Below are 21,007 nucleotides of genomic sequence, written 5' to 3'. Positions count from 1 at the left end.
GTGACCTCTTAAAAAGAAATGAGAAATCCATGGTACAAAAGGGAAAAAAAAAAGAAAGTTTGAAACTTTTGCAGCTAAAAGAAAATGTAAAAAGTGCAGATCAAGAACTGATCAGGGGAAGGCTTGAGGAGTAAAAGAAAAGCAAAAGCACAAGAGGGAGTTGTCGAGGTCGGCTGAGTGGGATGACACGCAGCAAGTAATAGCAATGCAGCATGGCTTCAATTCTTTTTGTGTGAAAGATACATTTCTTTGTTTTTTTTTTTTGGAGAAGTAAGATAAGTTAGAGGTTTAAGCTGTAATAACTGGTCCTAGTAACTGTAAAAATAAGAGGAATTTTTTTTTTTTGGTTTGGTTTTGGTTGCAGTGCCAGTCCAGCTTTAGCTGTCTGTCCGAGGGAAGGAACCAACTAGCTTCCTTGAAAATTTTATCAAGGGAAAAAAAATATTAACATCTACTACATGTGCTTGTTCCTAGGTATATTTGTTTTTCTCTCAGCTATTAAGGCCTTGTTTAGTTCCAAAACAAAACTTTTCACCCATCATATCGAATGTTTAAACATATGCATAAAGTATTAAATATGGAAAAAAACCAATTACACAGTTTGCGTATAAAATATGAGACGAATCTTTTAAGCCTAATTAAGCAATGATTTGATAATGCTGTGCTACAGTAAACATTTGCCAATGACAGATTAATTAGGCTTAATAAATTCGTCTCGCAGTTTACTAGCGAAATCTGTAATTTGTTTTGTTATTAGACTACGTTTAATACTTCAAATATGTGAATATCCGATGTGATAACCAAACAAAAAAATTCCCCAACTAAACAAGGCCTAAGTACATATTGGAGTTCTCTAATGAATTTAATAAGAAATACTACTTCCATTTCAATTATATATGCAAACATGCAGTGGCGGAGCCAACGGCATCATCTGAGTTCGGAAGCCAAAGGCATTGTTTTTATTATTTGTTAAGTTCATTTCTTAAAATATTTAATTTACTTTTATAATTGACTAAATAACCTGTGGTAATTCCTCGCTCAATAATCTAAATCAAACAGGGCCAACGAGCGTTTGCTAGAAATTGATAATTTTTTTACATGTTTTGCTGACAAAAGGATAGTGAAAACGTTTGCATGGAGCCCGGTTGGCTGCCCAACCAGCCCGCGAGGTGGCTCCGCCGCTGCGAACATGTGAATATTCCCATTCTCCAAATGAGTCTTTATTTTTCTCTTGAGATAACTCCAAATGAATCCTGAAAATTTGTTGCTTCCATGTTCAGAAGTGTGCTCCTTTACTTCATTTCAGGTAGAAAGGGATCAACTTTTTGAAAAAGAAGTTCATGTGCGTTACAATCTTTCCACAGCTAAAATTTCTGTATTTATGCTTAAAAAAATGTGCAGCAAACTGTCCTTTGGTAACTGCATGAGAAAACATGGATACCGTTGCAAATCATGAAGTTACTACTTCCTCCGTTTCACAATGTAAGTCATTCTAACATTTTTCACATTTATATTGATTATAATGAATCTAAATAGATATATATGTCTAGATTTATTAACATTAATATGAATGTGAGAAATGCTAAAATGATTTACATTGCGAAACAGAGGGAGTACTCTATATGAGTTCAGTCACAATTTGATTATTGACATCTGAAGAATTGACCAAGGTGACAAATGTTCTTTCACACCAACATTCTGAAACGACATGACAGTAGATGCTAGTAGTATATTTTTGCTGTACTTCTCTGAATGTCAAGTATAAACAACATGCTTTTACTAAAATTACCTGACATTATGATCGAGTTTATGACCACATCATCGTACTATTCAAAAAAAAAACTTTAGAAAAGGGTTGCTAGTATATTAGTACTACTAGTATAGTAGCATGATTCTGAACCTACCAACTGCTACCTGATCAGTCACAAGTTATATAGTTGGCTTTCAGTAATCCACATGCATTAGTTTTTCTAATCTACTAGTACTTACAGCTCATAGAAAATATAGACAAAGGGGGTGATTGTACTGTAGCATGATTCTGAACCTACAACTGCTACATATTGATCAGTCACAAGTTCAGAGTTGGCCTCACTATGTCACATGCATTACTTTTTCTAATCTAGTACTTAACAGCTCATAGAAAATAATGTGCTTAGCATGATAGTGTGACATAGGATCTCCTTGAAACCAGCATCCTGTTCATGGATGTATGTGCCTCACTCAATTAAGAAATTAAATCAAAGTTTTTTTTTCAGGGGAAACAAAAACTGAAGCTTGGTTCAGTTTGTGGATCACAATGAGTTGACCTTAACTTTGTCCCTGCATATAAATGTACAATTATATTATTAATTACTGTTGCTTTCGTGTGCAGTCACGGAGCATGTATTTCCAATGACAGTATTGTGCTGTTAATTTTTGCCCAAAGTAAATGAAAAGTAGGTCATTACTGTTGCCTGATGAGGAACTAATCACCACCCTGTCCAGTAACATGAAAGTTCCACTCTAGAATGCTGAAAAATTGTACTGGCCAACTTGCCATGGAAATACTTTCAGATCATTCTTGTACTTTTAACTTTTGTTAAAAAATATATAATGCTAAAATTTGGTGGTCAAAGTGTCACCTGATCGACTCTGAAAGATAAAAAGAATAGAAGAGCTTCGTCTTATTAATAAGGGATGTTTTTTTTTAAAATCAAGTATAATTTCTGGCAACGGTATCAATCTATTACCAAAGAAAATAACTATGGATAAATAAATTGAAAATATTTTTACTTCAAAATAACCTTAAACCTATTACAGAAGGAAGTATTTATGAATTTATTCAAAGTATGTATTCCAACTTTTACTTTGAAATAAATCTTGTGCCAAGTACAATTAGCTAGTGGGGCTCTAATCTAGTGGATCATATCACTTTGGTTAAGTCTAAGAGTGACGTGATTAACATGGAGTACAAGGTACAATGCTATTGATTTCTCTATGTCACTCAAGGTGTACTTCCTCCGTCTCAGAAAAAACCAATCTAGTAGTAGATGAGACAATTCCTAATACAATTAATCTGGACAGATAGCTATCCAAATTTATTGTATCAGGAAGTGTTCCATCCGCTCTTAGATTATTTTTTTTTGACAGAGGAAGTTGCTTGAAGTAATTTGTCTGATGGTTTATGAGGTCATGATTATGGTACTTTTTGACCATACACATGCATTATTTTAGTGTGAGCTAACCAACTTGTAAGTGACTATCGGTAGTTATCTGAAGAACTAATTCCTTACAATAATCAAAAGAACCAAGTGCAAATGGTATGGCCTGATGCATGCGCTATAATCTACATAATAAATAGTACCAAATTAAGGGTAAATAAGTTAAGTAGATCCGTCCTAAGATATGCACACCTCACCCTTGTTCACAAAATTGTTACTTAAGAAAAAACAAATAGAACTCAATTTGAGCCCATGGTTTGATATAGAGAGAGAAAAAGAAAGCTAAGAGCTCACTTTACCAGCATTTAGTTTTAAGAGGCTCACTTTTAACAGGATTTAGTTGGCTTCATCCTGCACACGTGCAGGTGCTTTAGTTGAGTTTTCTTTTCTGACAAAGCTCTCTAGTTAAACTAGTCTTTTGAGGATCATTCAGAAAAAGTTCATCTAAAATTTGTAAAATGCTAGCCTAACTCTTGAGACTGAAAATGCAGCTTCCACTGACATAAAAAAACAAACTGCACTAACAGACAAAATATTTTGTTAGCTAGGTTAAACAGACATGGTTAAGCATGACAACAGCAAGACTAATTAGTTATTTGTTGTTAATAATGCGCTTTGGTTAAATTTTTCATATCATTGCTGCCTATGATGACACGATCTAACTAAGCAATCACAATCAAACTTAGCAATCACAAACCTCTTTTTTAGGGGAAAAGAAAGGCTAACAATCAGACCAAGAAAATGGACAGATCTGATCATGCTTTTGTGATCAGGGAGACGAATGAGCTACTGTCCAGAAAGAGGGGTTTTACATTTCAGAAGATTCATAGAGATCAAAATAAAGTTAGTCATGAATTAGCAAATATGGCTTGAACTCAGAAGATGTCTAATTTTTGGTTTGGCCATCTTGTAAATTTATTATTCTTAAATGCAAAGATACACAACTCTCCTGCATATTCGAGAAAAAAAAGATAATTATAAATTTATCAGACAGAGGATCCTTCAGGATTAATCTGAGGTTCATAATTAATGAAGTCCCTTTTTCCCTGAAAAAAAAACAATCAAATGGCAGTCAATTTTTGACTTTTTATTTATATATTAAGAGAAAACAAGCCTGAAGTTATATAGCATTGGTACGGCATTTGTTTCGTGCAAAGCTAGATGTCTAAAGTGTGATGCAATGAACTGCAAAATTTTCTTTCATCAAAGAAAGCATGATTGTACAATGCTAAGAGATATGAAGATATCTCATAGCCAAAAGGAGAATAAATGCCTTATTGCTCGACTATTCTCCAAATATTGCCCCATATTTCCTACTGTTCATTATTATCTGTATAATTGTCAAAGACTATCATTTATTATAGGCTTGTATCAGTGCCATTCAGTGAAAAAGGGGTTCTTGCCTGTGCCAGAAATATCAGGGCTTGCAATCTTGCATAGTTGGAAGGATAAACTATTCCATTCTTGTGCCACCTACTCTATTTGTTTGGCAAATGGTTTTATCAGTCTGTGTTGGCATTCCATATGGAATGAATGCTCCTCATCTGAATGAAGTGCTAGACTCCAAACTTCTCTGATGCAAACCTAAGCTTCATGATTGATAGATGGTTCAGTTTGCTTTTATTTTGATTCCCTCATTAAGATCCACATGTGTTCCATTTGTGCTATGAAAATGCAGAATGGAGAGCTTACCATGTTAGTGGGGGGCAACCCTGTGTGATTGTGTAAATGTTGATTACAAGATTGGACAACTTTTGAAGTTGTAAAGATTTCTTCCTTTGTCTTATGAGTGCTGAACAATCTGCTGGCACACTTTCATATTGAATAAAATTGTCCGAGAAATCGAAAGAGTGACAGCACAACACCAGATGCACATTTTTTTTTGGTTTTTATGTAATTCTTTTTAGGCCTATTTTTGTACTAATTTTGAAAGCATGACAAAAGCATCTAGGATACCAACTCAGGATTTCACAAACCAAAAGGTTAGTAGTTTTCTCTTTTCAGGCCGGTCCATTTCATCCTTTAGGTCAGATAAGACATTGGACTGAGGTAATTGCTGAGATTTTGGTGGGCAGCCTGCTGAAAAATCTCTGATCAGGAGCTCCATGGAGATTTTAGGATTTCAGATATGACGATGAACCGCACCATACCAGTTCATGTTGTGGCAAAATATTGTTTTTAATCTTTTCTTTTCCCTCTACTTGCAGAGATAATATTTTCCATGGATGAAGCTAGCCTAATGATCTTATATGAATTTTATGTGAACAATTAATTTGTTCTTCTTGGAAACATATTCACATGAACCATCAAAATACCATAAAACAATTAAATACTTATTTGCCAGTTTAATTAGTATAAATTTGTATCCTAGTATGGGATCAAAATTTGTCAGGAAACCTATAATTTTTATGTCAATAATTGAGCTAAGGTGGCTAGTGGTCTATCTGTCAACAACCACCAAGTAGTGTTCCTGTCATTCATCCTCATCGCCTAACAAACTAAAACAGAACAATCCTTCTTCTAAGTGATAAATCTATAATAACAAGAAGGCTTAATAAAAAAAATACTTATGGCTTGTACCCTTATCTCACTTTGGAAAGATGTCACAAAACATTTTTTTAGTCTCCTCTCTTTACTATCTAGAGAAAGGCTAGGTGTCTGCTCAACTTTATAGTACCTAAGATACAATGTTTCCTAAAAAGGTGAATGGAGCAAAAACAAAGAGTAAGTGCCACAGGCAAGGATAGATGATCGCGAATCGGTTCGATGCAAAGCATGCATTGATTTATTTATATTGATTTGAATTATTAGATTTATTGGACTAACCATTACAGTTTGACTGTGACACTAGATTACTGCAAAATCTCCCTTCTTAATAAATTGGCATGTGAAGTGTTTGTGTTTAGAAAAATGTTACCCCCTCGTATTTTAATGTATGACGTCGTTGAGTTTTTTTTATCAACGTTTGTCCAATCATATTATTGAAAAGATTTATGTAATTATCATTTATTTTATTGTGCCTTGATTTATCATCAAATGTTCTTTAAGCATGATATAAATATTTTTATATTTGCAAAAAATTTTGAATAAGACAAATGGTCAAACATTGGTAAAAAAAGTCAACGGCATCATGCATTAAAATACAGAGGGAGTATATATGGAAGCATGATTTCTTAAGCAGATTCATGCTAGAGCAATATATACATCTTTGTTCATTGGATCGACAGCGAAGTAGGTACAATCAGTCTAAGATATGATTGTAAACTAAACTGCCCTCAGCCCCTCATAGGATCACCTAAGCCTCCCAGCATAGCCTATGAACAAGATAATATATTAAAGATTGTAGATGATTTTTTTAACGTAAAGATTATAGATGATGTTCAATGTCCTTTCATATTTTTTTTTATCTGTTGAGAACTTGAAATCGTAGTAGCCAACCAATGAAGCTATGAGCTGGGCATTGACTATTTCACGCATCAATATTTATAAGAATTGCTATTCATCATTAGATCTAGTTGCTGCCAAGTAAAAAGTATTTCATCATCCTGTAGATTCAACTTCATGTAGTACTGTCAAACATGGAAGAAATTTCCCCATGATGATGGAGATAGAGCAAAAGATCGACATATGGTGATGTTGATGCAATCTTTTATGTGTATTTGTCTTATGTGTACAAGGTTTTTAGATTTGTCTCAGAGATGTAATGTAGCACCGAAAGATAATTCACTGATAACCCCTCCCACTCAGACACAAACAGCCCAAAATTTTCTTTTGTTTGGAAAAAAAAACATACAGCACAAAGGTTATGTGCCATCCTTAGTATTTTCTCTTCAACCAATCCAATGCCCATAACTTTCCAGATATTAGAGGAATATTCTTGTCTAATGATCATATTAATATAATTTCTGAAGGTATGGGCATTAGATTATTCCTCTAATAGTCGTATGATTGTCAGAGTAAATAATGTTTTCTTGATGAGAATAGCATATGCCATCCATTTGACAGTTCTTGGAAGAAAAACTTAGGTATCTGTCGTATCAGGTAGCATAATGACATATATTATTCATGCTGCATTTTTTTTCTTGCATGATGCTCTTCTGACATCTGTGACTAGTTTGATGCCGAACTTGCTGAACTGTCTGACATCCATGACCGGCTTCATTGTTCTTCTCTTCTGTTTGTCGGATTACTGAACCGTTTTGGTCAGATCTACATGATTAATTGCCATTATAGTGATACAGTCTACCAATGCTGTTTTCATTTCCATATAGGGTAATTGCATGCTAAGCCTATGGCAATGCCGTGCTTTAATGGAATTTCCTTTTCCTTCAGAATTCAGAGAATCAGAGATCACTGACAAATTGACAACAATCATGAACAGACAGGCGATTCTGAAACAAATCAGATTGACACTTCAGAAACAATCTCATTTGCTTTCGACACAATATTGGTACTCATTCAGTCTCATTGGTACGGCACTGCTCTGTCTAGTATCCGGTTTGTCGACAAATCGGGCCAAAACGTACAGAAGCAAATGTCTTCATAACATGGTCAGTTAGTGATGATGTGATACTTTGTGCAAGCAATGCTATGAATTCTTTTTCCGATTTCAAGTTTTCAAAGCCTCAAACTAAAGCCTAATTTACTGCAAGCTTTCTGTCAGGGGCTGTAAATTGATGGCAAACCAGAAACCTGACTGGGATCATTTCTTGACATGAAAGAAAGCTCAAAGCGGTTCTTTTTTCGAAAGCGAGTAAAAGCAATATCTTCCTAGGATACTTATCTAGAGGCCCTTTTCTTTTCTGATTGACACATTCATACTCCAAATATCACAGCAACATCATCAGAAATTATTGTCACTCAGTACTATGATTTGTTCTCTCTTACTGTGTGGATATCTGGAAATTTCGACAACGAAACGATCTTTTGAATAAAGGAAACTAAAGCTGATAGTTTAAATCACTCATACAAGACATTTGAAGTCCCAGGGGGATGACAAAATTCAAGATGAATCCCATCCTAACCTAACAGTGTTTCTGCGGGATTATTCTGATGAGACTAAGATGAAGCCAAAATGGAGATGGAACAGGCCGGCTGGTGACCGGTCAGACACAGGGCCATGCGCCCATGATCACTATACATCATCTAACCCAATTGTCTGGTTCTTCACCAAAGGAATAAAAAGCACATAGGCTTTTGATACTATGCTACAATGCGTTTATCTGTCGCCCTGCATAAACTGTAGGTGTTATCGGTTTATGAATACGGCAATGCCAATGTGGAGAAAGTGCTCTGGACTTCATTCAAAATGCTGATCTTTACATGGATACTTAAGAACTCTCTGGCATATGAACTATGGAATTGTTTACATGCCATCCACACAACAGAGAAATCCACCGAAGACAGAAGAAGAAGAGAAGCATCCAAGAAATTAAATCTGTTTGGAAGCAGTTCAATAGTGTGGATTAACTTCAACAAACACCATCTACCTTGCAAACGAAATTACGGGTAACACTTGTTTAAATTTTTCAGTTTTAACTCCTCCAATATCTCACTTGAATTAGTTCTTGAACTGCACATGTAAATAGTACCAGTAAATGATCCTCTCCACTATATTCAGGGGTGAAAAAAATAAACCTGAAAAGTAATCTAACAAACATACAAGTCAGGGGCACTCATGCATACAAACATGGAAAGAAGGAACTGAATGTGTTTAGCATGATTGGGACAGACGGTCTTCTTGAAAGTAAACGAATGCATAAACACAATGGACACGTGTCCACTAGCCTTTTTGTCTGTGAAATTGCATGTTGGAAATTGATAACTGGATTAAAATGCAGACAAGTAATCTGATCTGACCAGCCTTGATCGAACTAATCCAATTACTTTTTTTTTTGCCAGGATGACCGAAGGAGGTCATCCGAATGTTATTAAGATAAAGGAAAAAAAAGAGTTTCAAGAAAGATTTTCATCGATAGCTGTCTGTCGATAGGCCCGGTCCTGTCAATTTAGTGGCCTAGAGTGAAGCTAGAAAAATGGGCCCTTTAATACAACTATAATAATATAACGATGTTTCTAATAAATGTAATGGATAAAAAAAATTATTATCAAACAAGTTATATATCTTACCTTAAAAATTTCTTCTAACATGTGGTGATGCGAAGTCATCGACGATGGCATCAATATCAATTTCATCTAATAGTTTCTTCTCTATGCATAAAGTTGCCAAACCATTTAATCTTTCTTGAGACATTACAGACCTCAAATAATTCTTCAATAATTTCAACTTTGAAAAGGTTATTTCAGCTGAGGCCACAGTAACAGGCATAGTGAATAGGATCCGATAAGCGATGGAAATATTAGGATAACAATCCGCTTCTGTGACAAATTCAAAAATCTCCATAGCAGACATTGGCCTATCTGGCAAAGTAAACTGTATAAAACCTAATTCAGAAATTAGGTCATTTATATCAACATCCGAGGAACCATCCAAAGAGAAAGTTTGTGCAAATTTAGTGCATTGGTCTTTTAGATCAGCTGCATCCAATGACTTCAAGGATGTTGAATTCATTAGAAATCCGAATATTCCATTGAATGACTGGAGTTCTTGAAATCTGCTTTTCAATGAACTAATTGCCATATCAACCATAACTAAAAAATAATTGACTTCAAAATCCTTCTCAGCTTGCAAAATAGCTTCATTGTACTCAGTTTCATCAAATTGTTTCTTCCTTTGAGACTGACGCTCTACTGGGAAGGATGGCTCTACTCCCATTTCAAGTGCAATTTCTGTGGCTGCAACCAGACTATCAGCAAACCCATTATTTCTATAGCTCTGAAAGTAACTCACCATACCTTCTATATGCTGTAAGGTAGAATCAATGCACATGGATGGTGATTGCAACTTCTTACTGACAATATTTACAGAATATAGAATGTCATGCCAAATAACCATTCCAAGTATGAACTCAAAGCTGCCAAGCACGTCATATAAATTTTTTGCGTCACTCCTGTCCTTTGGTTCAGTATCTCTACCACTACTAGAAAACTGAATTTTGGTGACTGCCCCACACCTCTTGTGATGGTCATGCATGAACAGTCACAAAAAAAAAATCTCTCGTGACAGCCGTATCACACTATCACAAATTTTAGTTGTTTGGTGACAGGATGGATTATGCAGTCACAAAAGTTTACATGAAATTTTTTCAGTTAAGTATAAAAGTATTGTTTATAATATTGGTGACTGTTATCGTTCAAAGCTGTCACCGTTGATTCCATAATTGATTTAATTGGCATGACACGCTGAAAAAAAGAAGAGAAATAGATGATTAGTTTATTTAGAAGAGTCCAGCTCTGTTTCTCTCTCCTCCTCCTCATTCTGCTCTCCGTTCCCCTCTTCTGCTCTCTGTCCTTAGAACCCTAGAGAGGATTTGATCTCCCCTTCAGCGATGCTTGTCGCCGGTGGCGCCGCCGGTTGAGCCGCTGCGTGTTCTCCTCACCTGCGCCTCCCGTGTGTTCTCTTCTCTCAGCAAGTTGCCGCACTGTTGCTCTTGTACGGTGGCGTCCCTGCAGCCGCCGTTCCTCTCCTCGCCGTGGGATCGATGCGCGTCGCTGCTGCTCACCTCTCCGGTGATTGGTGCTAGGTGTTCCCCAATCTTCTGGTACTTGTTCTTCTCTCTATTATTTCTGTACATCTTGTGGTGATTGATGTTCTTCAGGTGTTTGATGAAATGCCAATGCAGAAAGTTTTGTTGTATCAATTTGTAAGCCTTGTTTCTTGCTTTTTAAAATGATTTCCATGCGGTGTGAACTAGTAATTTGATACTATCTTTTTATTAAATGGATGCAAGCATTCAGAGATCTGTGTAGTGCGTGGCTTAACTAGATAGGGTGGCTTTCTTTTATTGGAATGGGTGGATCAGCTTTTGAATTGTCAATACAGAATTAGTGCAAGCTATTCAGTGTGCATGTCAAACAATGCCATTTAGTTTTCATTTTATTTTCTACTATGCTTATTAGTCTTTTGTGCTTATGAAAATAGCATACTATTTTCAGATGTTAATGCATAGATGTTTAGGTTCTGAATTCTTCTCATATTATATAGTGTGTCGTTGCAATAAAACTAGATAGTTAGTTTAAACACACGAAATAACTTTTATATGATGGAACATACAGAACCACAATATGGCAAATAACCGTGAGTGGATGTATACTGGCTGGAAACGTGGTCGTGCACCAACTGATGAGTGGGTACAGCAAACTAAGGATTTTTTGGATTATGCTTTTTCCATGCCAAATGTTGTTGTTAGTGGAAAAATTAAGTGCCCATGCTCCTTGTGCCGAAACTATGTTTCACACAAAAGGCAAATGGTTGAGATGCATTTGTGTCGTGAGGGTTTCAAAGAGAATTACATGAACTGGTCAGAACATGGTGAGTGTTCTATTGGTCAAGAAGATCAAGCTACAACTTCAGCAGAAAATGAGAAATTTGATGAATTGGATCGGATGGATGACATGTTGGTTGACATAGCCGGTGACTATGAGCTTTCTGAGGAAGAGCCAACAGCCTCTGCCCAAGCTTTCTACAGAATGGTTGCTAGTGCAGATGAGAAAGTACATAGTCAGACAACACACTCCTGTTTATCTACCATATCTCGTCTTCTTGCCATCAAGTCACAGTACAACATGCCAGCAGCATGCTATGATGATGTGATGCAATTGATCCATGAGCTCCTCCCTTCTGGGTCAAAATTGGATGATAATTTCTACCGTTCAAAGAAAACTCTTGCTGGCCTTGGGATGCCATATGAAAAAATTGATGTGTGCTACAACAATTGCATGCTTTACTACAAAGACAATGCTGAGAAAGTTATATGTGATTTTTGCAAAACTTCTCGATATGAGAATGAGCATAGCAAAGTTCCACGTAAGGTGCTAAGGTATCTCCCTATCACACCCAGGTTGCAAAGGCTGTATAGTAATGAGGAGATAGCAGTCCTAATGCGATGGCACAAAGAACACCCTCCACATAAGCCAAATGTGATGATGCACCCATCAGATGGTGAAGCATGGGCTCAATTTGATAGAGATTTTTCTAATTTTGCACAAGATCCTAGGAATGTTAGACTTGGTCTAGCTATAGATGGATTCACACCATTCAACATGAATGCTGCAACATATTCTTGTTGGCCTATGTTTATGGTACCATATAATCTCCCACCAGGTATTTGCATGAAACCAGAGAACATAATGCTTGCCCTTGTTATCCCTGGTCCTCAACATCCTGGAAAGAACTTAAGTTCTTTATTGGAACCTTTGGTGGATGAGTTACTTGATATATGGGTTGGTGTGACAACATGGGATGCTTCGAAGAAGGAAAACTTCACTATGAAGGCAGCATATCTTTGGTCAGTCCATGATTTTCGTGCCTATGGTGATTTTGTGGGTTGGAGCACCAATGGTAACTTAGCATGTCCAACATGTTTGTGTGAATCAAAGGCATTCCGGCTCAATAATGGAGGGAAAAGCTGCTGGTTTGATTGCCATCAGTGTTTCCTTCCAACTGATCACGAGTTTCGAAATCAATCAAATGCATTTCGAAAGGACACAACAATACATCATGGGAGACCAAGCCAACTTTCAGGAGAGCAAGTTCAAGCTCAAATGAATGCATCCATAACAGATTCTGATAATTATGGGAAAAAGCACAATTGGAGACATATATCATGTTTTTGGAGACTTCCTTACTTCAGCAAATTGATGCTTCGCCACAATATTGATGTCATGCACAATGAGAAAAATGTTGCTGAAGCTATTTGGAATACTTGCTTTGACATCGCTGATAAGACCAAGGACAATGTGAAGGCAAGACAAGATTTACAGGAGATTTGCCATCGACCATGGTTGCATCTGGAACTAAAAGCTAATGGCAAGTGGCATAAGCCAAAGGCATCTTATTGTATTGATAAGAATGATAAGGTCACCATTCTCAAGTGGTTTAAAGAACTAAAATTCCCTGATGGATATGCAGCCAATATTAGCCGTGGGGTGAATTTGGCACAAAAAAAGATTTTTGGCATGAAAAGCCATGATTATCACATATTTATGGAGCGTTTGCTACCTGCAGCATTCCGTGGCTTCCTTCCTGAGAGTATATGGGTGACTTTGGCGGAGTTAAGCTTCTTTTATAGACAATTATGTGCCAGAGAGCTTAATAAGGAAAATGTATATAGGATGGAACAGAACATACCTATTCTGATCTGCAAATTGGAGAAGATATTTCCTCCTGGTTTTTTTAACTCCATGCAACATTTGATGATGCATCTACCTTATGAGGCTCTACTGGTGGTCCTGTGCAATTCCGTTGGATGTTTCCACATGAAAGGTAAGGAGCTACAAACAATCAATTATTGTCATACCATTCAGTTCTGGACTAGTTTAGTCTTGATTCATTTATTATGATTGTCTAATTTGCTAGGTTTATTCAAAAAATCAAAAAGAAGGTTGGAAACAAGTCACGTGTTGAGGGTTCGATAGTGGAAGCCTATTTAGTTGAGGAGACCACAAATTTTCTATCACTCTATTTTAAGTCAACTGCAAGATCAAGTCGAAATCACAACCCTCGATATGATGATGGTACTGCAACCTTTGAAAGCTTGTGTGATTTGAGCATTTTTAAATATCCTGGACGACCTTTTTGTCCCCAAGGGCCTCGTGACCTAACTGATAAAGAGTACAAAGCAGCCTATTTGTACATCATGACAAACATGCACGAAATGGATGATATATTTAAGTAAGTATATTTAGTCCAGCTAGTTGAATCATTGGAGTGTACTTTGCTAGTTGCTTGGTTTCATATATTAATGCTGCAATTACAATGTAGGAATTTTGAACAACAAGAGTGGAAAGGCCGAGGGAGACCTACTCAGAAGCAAATTGATGATTTGAGACTAAATGGTTGGAAAGGAGTGCGTGGCTCCAATGAAGGGCCTAATTTTTTTGACTGGTTCAAAAATCTAGTAATTTTCTTCAAATTCTTATACTTTAGAGTGATAACTAAATCTAGTAATCTAGATTTGTTTAGTTTAAAAACACATTAGACTGATAACAAAAATCCCTTATTGCAGTGCATGGGGCCAAGTAATGTTGATTTTGCATTGTGCCAAATGTCCTATGGATTTCGTAGGAGGGTTACTTCTTATGGATGCTATGATATCAATGGCTATAGATTCAGATTAGAAAAGTATGAGGGAAAAAGAGCAGCACTGACCACTATCAATACTGGTGTTTGTGTGAGTAGTGTAGATGAGAATAATAATACTTTAGAGTATTATGGTGTCATTGCGGATATTATAAAAGTGTCTTGGGAAGGTAGTTTGCAGCTTGAGCTAGTGTTGTTTGATTGTCGCTGGTTTGACCCAACACCGTCTGGTGTGAGGCGCAATGAACATACTGTTTGGTGGAGGTGAAGCAAACCTCAAGACTGTCAAATTTTGACCCCTTTGTGATGGCAAATCAAGTCAAGCAAGTTTATTACGTTCCATATGCATGCTCATCAAGAACAGATCTGCATGACTGGTGCATTGTTTATCATGTTACTCCTCGGGATAGATTGCCTGCTCTTGAAGTGATTCCTGATTCCAATGATCAAGATGGGACAACAAATGAGATGCCATTCTTTCAAGAGAGTGTTCTAGACAGTGAATTTATAGTTGATCTTGGAGCTGACCTAGAAGCTAGCACTGCAGTTGTTGACTGTTCAGATGAAATCACTGACCCTAAAGAGCTTGAACTACTAAGGAAGCAACAAAAAAGGGCAACAACAGCACCACATCATCAATCTCAAAATATAGAAGAGGACAACAGCGAGGAGGAAAACGAAAATGATGATCAGACAAATCATGAGATTTATGATCCGAATGAATTTTGACATGCCACTGTTTTGGTTGTTCTTATTTTACTTTCTATATCATGATGAAAAAAATCATTCTCAGCATGTTTACTTTCTGTATGAAAAGAATTGTTTCAGTCCTAGAAAATGAACTTTCATATTATTGTTCTTTTTACTTCATGTATTCATAATCAGCAAGAATAAATTATGTGATTAATGTTATTTATAAAATGTTTGCAGAGATGAGTCGTATTATGCATCCACGCCGGGAACCATCATCTTCGAGGGATGTTAGTGGGTCTACCATTTCTACCGCTGCTGGAGGTGGAACTTATCAGGAGGAAAGGAATACAAGAGGGACAACACAACTTACAAGACCTAGGAATTATAAGAGGATTGAGATATCTCCCAGGGGAGATGCGTATGTAGCTCCTTACATCACTTTATTTATCTGTTATGTATAAAATTTGTATTGCACTATATATACTAATGTGATGTCTTGTATATAGGGGTTTCGCTTACACACATTTCAAGCCAAAGATGGAACGACAAACAGGTTCTGTGCTTGGTACATCTTTAAGACGAGAGTATCCTGGGTTGGTTAAAGAATATGCAGGTCCTGGACAACGTAAAAGAAAGAGATTGGCCATGTCATGGGGTCACTACTTTGGGGAGAAGGATCATAATGGCATGACAGCTGGTGATAGAGTAAAAGATGAATTCTGGGTATGTGTTTTCCTCAAAAATTTTTACTGTATTGCTAAAAAAAGTGTTAGAAGTTCAATCTACTATGGTACCATTCCAAGTATTAGGGTTGCATAGCTTTCTGCAATACTCACATAGCTATGTAGGGATACCACAGAATATAGTAAACACTTATTTCCCCCCTTTTTTTTTCTAGTCATTCTTCACTGCCCAAGAAGAAGACATGGAGGAGCTGGACAAGAATATTGACAACTATTGTCAAGCTAGACTTCCAAAGATAATTTGCCAGGCACGTGTAGATGCTGTGAAGAAGTACTATGGTAAAGGGATCAAAGGAAAAAATGCCAGCGCCATTGAACTCAATTTTGAGCAGTACATGACATGCAAATTAGATTGGATTAATGTGAACGCTTGGAAGTGCTTTTGTCACTGGTGGACATTAGATAAGTACAAGGAGAAGCGCAAAAAAGGTCAAGATGCACGTTTTGCTAATGAAGACTATGCTCAACAACGGGGAGGATCTCTTCCATTCTGCACTATACAACAAAACCTGGTAAATAAATGACAATAGTTCATATATAGTATCAACACTTTTGATTTTTTTTTCATCACATGTTGTTCATTGCTTATAGGTGTATCAACTTGGACCAGAAAATGCAAGTGGCTTGGATACCTACAGAGTTCAAATGGCTGGCTTTAAAGCCTCACTCAAAGGGTCTGGCCAAATCCGCAGCGAGAAATTCAAACAAAGAATTGTGAGTTGGTTCCTGAATAGTTCTCAGCATCACATTTTATAGATCCTTGCTGCATTTAAGTGAGAGTCAAGTTAATAAGTTAAGTCAAGAGTCTTTATGTAGTAAGCCATTAGTTGAATTATTTCCTTATTTTAAGCTTAGTGTTTGTAGTTTTGTGATCCTACCAACAAACCACACTTACTTTCTCATTTTTATAGAATACTTACTGTCAAGTTTATCACGAAGAACATGGTGAGAAGCAGCAACCTGTGAGCAGTGAGTTAGATGGGAATGTGATATATAAAGCTTTTGGTGGACTGAAACATGGACGGTTTGCAATGGGCAACGGAGTTTTCAAGAAAATTGAAGTTCTTGCTGCTGTTAAACATAAGAAATCTGGAATATCTGGATCTACGAATTCTTACAATGCTGTAGTGTGTGAGAATGCACAACTTCACCATGAAGTGACTGAACAGCGTGGAATGATATGTGAACAGCGTGGAATGATACAAGAACAACGTGGAATGCTAAAGGTAATAACTACTAAATCAATCTCAGATTCATTTATTTTTTTCCGCTCACAGAAAAATCCAATTAGCAAATTTAACTTGCATGCCTATAGGCAGTATATGAGAAGCTTGGAATGGACATACCTGAGGAGGTACTTTCAAGGTGGGAGTCACAAAGAGAGGTACATTTGCTTTGACAAATGTATAATTTGTTGTTTTAATGATTTATTGTAGTAGAGTGTGAAACTGATGTCTTTACTGTTAGTGAACAATGGTTGCTCACAATGCATGGATGGATGATTGAATGCTATTATAAAGTCTGCAAGATACATTTCATTTATTTATTTCCAGTATTTTCATACATAGCATGGCATGTTTTCTAAATGGTTTACCTAGCACACATATATACTGCAATATCTCCATTTTTCTTCAATTTGTTGTCTAGCATGCCCTATTTTGTATCCACAAGACTCTAGAATTAAGTTCTTTTGCCGGCACAATGTTCCCTTAACAAAACCAGTTCTTAATCTTTTAGCATGCTTCAATATGACTGTGGCCTATAAGCAATATTACTTATGCTTTACCATATGTACCGATGACTAATTGTTTGTTTTCTCTCATCTGCTTATTTCATTTAAAGAATTCTGAATTAGATGTGGACTGTTCTGAGGGGTCTGAAGAGTATGAAATAGAGGAAGAAGAGTGTGAAACAGAGGATGAATACAGAACATAGGAAGAAGAGGAAGAAGAGTGTGAAACAGAGGATGAAGAATACAGAACATAGGAAGAGTCATACATGTCAATAGGATTGTGTTTTTGCTTCTAGTGAAAGGCCACTGGGCCGTGATTTCTATGGAATTACTATTCACTTCAATATTGTTGTTTGTCTTATACAATATTTTGTTGAGACCTGTACACACTTATGGATGTGGGTGCGCATGAATGGGTGTTAAATGATGATATGTTTTTTTACTTGAAAATTGATTGTGGACATGCATGATCTTGTGGCATGCTACTTTCTTACATCTATTACCGTTGTAGATTAAGTATTGACGTATTAATTATACACCCATTTGTGGATCTATTTTGTGATGGCAACCCAGTCACCAAAGGTATTTTCTAATAGCCAAAATCAGTCAAAGAATAATGTTTTGTGACTGCTATTGCCTTCACGAAAAACTTTTCCTTACAGCTAAGGAACGACTGTCGGGAAAAATGACCAAAACAGGGAAAATGATGGAATTGTCTTTTGGTGATTGCTAGACAGTCACAAGGTGACTTGTGACAGCTTCCTGTCACGGAACATTAGATTTCGTGACCAACCAAGTGTGACGGGTGTTTCGTGACGGTACGTTCTCACGAAAAATCTTAGTGACAGTCTTGTGCCATTTCGTGACAGTGAGGGGCAGTCACCAAAATTCCATTCTCTTGTAGTGTACCCTCACTTAGCCACAACAAAGCTAACCTTAGTTGAGGAGCTTGATATCTAATAGCCCTGACACTTTTGATGCGACTCTCCCAACGAGTATTGCTCAATGATTTCACAGTCAAATCTTTAACATGGTCAAGCAAAACATTCCATCTTTTGGTAGAACTTGAAAATAATACATATATCCTCTGCACAAATTCCAAAAAATGAAATAGCTTTTCTGCATGATTTAGCCATATCACAAAGAGTGAGATTAAGACCATAGCAAGCACATGGCATATACAAAGCTCTTGGATTTATATCAAGCAAACGCTTTTGTACCCCCTTATGTTTTCCTTTCATATTAGAGCCATCGTCGTAACCTTGACCTCTAATATCATCAACATTAAGGCCAAATACTTGATGGAGTCAACTAATACATTGAAAAGACCCGAGCCAGATGTGTCATCCACCTTCAAGAAACCAATAAAGTACTCCCCAACTTTTATTTTCCCATCAGACATATGAATACATCGAACCAACAAACTCATTTGTTCTTGGTGACTCACATCTGGGGTACAGTCAAGGATAACAGAGAAATATTTGCTCGCTTTAACAATCTTTATGATGGAGCTTGTAATGCTAGAAGCCATAAGAGAAATCAACTCATTCTGAATTTTATGACTAAGATAATGATATTGCAGCTCTTTGTTTTGAATGTGCCTAAGGTGGTCTTGCATTACCAAGTCAAATTCTGCAACCATCTCACAACAAGCTAAGAAATTACCATTCACATCATTGTAAAGTTGATCACTAGATCCTCTAAAAGCTAGACTGCGTTTACCAAGAAACTTGATAATGGCAACTAGTCTGAATAGAACTTGTCTTATGCATTCTTTCTCCTTCGTGATTTGATGCTGCAACTCCTTATCAATTGTTTCATGTTTGCTTAATCTAACTCTCAATTCATTCCAAGAGTTCATGTTGGTCATATGGTCCACACTAACTTCATGCTCTTTTAGTCTCTCACTAACATGCCTCCAATCTCTAAACCCATCATGCCCCAATGAACTCTTGCGGTTGCTAGAATCGAACAGCTTACAACAAAAGCAAAACACTTTGTCAACACTTTTTGAATAGACCAACCATTTCCTATCACGTACCTCTCCATTGCTCATTTTTTCTAGAATAATGAGTGTACGAAAAATGTCTTGTGTTGACATCCAAAGGAAACACAATATTTCCTTCTCTAATAGGCCCTTTCTCCACTAATATGTCCCTTGCTTTGTTATCAAGATTATCCCAATTTACTGGATCATACATATCAAATGTAAAAATTGGTTCATCATCAACACGAGTAGACTCCGTCGTAGGAGAATTAAATATGGGCTCATGATCACTCACATTATTATCATCCGTGTTGATGCCGACATTATCCTCTATAGGGCCTTGATCTTCTGGATGCATAGTTTGTTCCTCCACAGCAACAATTGCCCACTCATCAGGATTTCTTGAAGTGCTTGTATTACTCTTAAAAAAATTTATTAATAGCTCCTTTTTGTGATTGTATCAAGTCCTCTATCCTTCTCTTCTTTTTTCTTTTCTCACTTCCAGATGCATGCTTTTTGGGCAACATGATTTCACTGTAAATTTAGAAATAAGTAAGTAATTTATGAAAATCATGTCATACTAGATCCAATTCAGCATTATAATAAAAATGAGTGCTAGTAAATTACCAAACTGAGAAAGAGAAAATGACTATTCACTGCCCTAGTTGCACAGCTGCACCGCAAGGATCCCTAAATCCTAAATCAAAATTTCAGAAATCAGAAGAGCAGCAATTGGGGAGTAACAATTTACATCCCAAAATTGAAACATATAAACTTAGCATACATCAAAGGGGAGAGCAATTGGGTACCTCCTGGTCTCCTAGAACTGAACGGATAGATAAGAGATTTGCCGCCGGCTGCAGCCGAGCACGACGCCGTCGACGTAGCGTGGCTGGGTAGGTTAGGGCACCGTCGTCCGTCGGAACAATAGACGCGGCTGGAAGGGCGGCGAACAGGCGAAGAGGCGATTGCTATGAGCGAAGGCGAAGCGATCGGACGGAAGGAAAGCCAAATCGATGCATTCTTTTTTTTTTCCTGTACGTGTGCCTCTTCCTCTCTTGAGCTAGTGGGCTTTCTAATTTCTATGGGCTATTATGTACAACATATATGGGGTTGGGCCCTTTCACTTCGTGGGGCCCTATGCGGTGGCCCAGCTCGACCCCCAGAGCCGGGCCTGTATGTCGAGAAAGGATATGCACTAAAGCGCGGGGGATCCTAATGGCGATCGATCGTCTGGAGATGGGGGTAGCGATCGATCCCCTCCCCCCCTCCCTCCCTCCACCTGGTTTCCTTTTTTGGTACCGCATTACTTTCCTATTTTAGTAAATTTATACACCTCAAGTTTACACATCTAAAGTTTAGAGACCAAAAATTTATATATCCGATTCAAATTTGAATTTGAATTCAAATATTTTTTATATATAGTATTTCTATACATCTAAAATTTATACA

The 21,007-nt window shown here is 37.0% G+C and overlaps 1 protein-coding gene and 1 long non-coding RNA gene across 2 annotated transcripts; both read left to right on the top strand.

The window, feature by feature from the left end:
• Window positions 1-11,384: 11,384 nt before the first annotated feature.
• LOC127756393 (uncharacterized) lies at window positions 11,385-14,668 on the top strand. The gene is made up of 2 exons (XM_052281734.1): window positions 11,385-13,358; window positions 14,327-14,668. Exons 1-2 carry the CDS (start codon window positions 11,385-11,387, stop codon window positions 14,666-14,668), a joined length of 2,316 nt encoding a protein of 771 aa, XP_052137694.1.
• A 2,200-nt stretch (window positions 14,669-16,868) lies between these two features.
• LOC127758167 (uncharacterized) lies at window positions 16,869-17,981 on the top strand. Its single transcript, XR_008013639.1, has 3 exons — window positions 16,869-17,062; window positions 17,152-17,220; window positions 17,679-17,981. It is a non-coding gene; the product is annotated as an uncharacterized LOC127758167 (long non-coding RNA).
• The last annotated feature ends 3,026 nt before the right edge of the window (window positions 17,982-21,007 follow it).

The sequence above is a fragment of the Oryza glaberrima genome, chromosome 12 (assembly GCF_000147395.1).
Source record: "Oryza glaberrima chromosome 12, OglaRS2, whole genome shotgun sequence".
Lineage (NCBI taxonomy): Eukaryota > Viridiplantae > Streptophyta > Magnoliopsida > Poales > Poaceae > Oryza > Oryza glaberrima.
The sequence above is the reverse complement of the archived record's forward strand: the minus strand, read 5'-3'. Positions and strand labels throughout refer to the sequence as shown.

Bases quoted from the DNA above. Each gene is read 5' to 3' on its own strand.
- LOC127756393 (XM_052281734.1), top strand. From the start codon at position 11,385: ATGGCAAATAACCGTGAGTGGATGTATACTGGCTGGAAACGTGGTCGT. The intron at 13,359-14,326 runs GTGACTTTGGCG...CCCTTATTGCAG, and splicing joins TCCTTCCTGAGAGTATATGG to TGCATGGGGCCAAGTAATGT.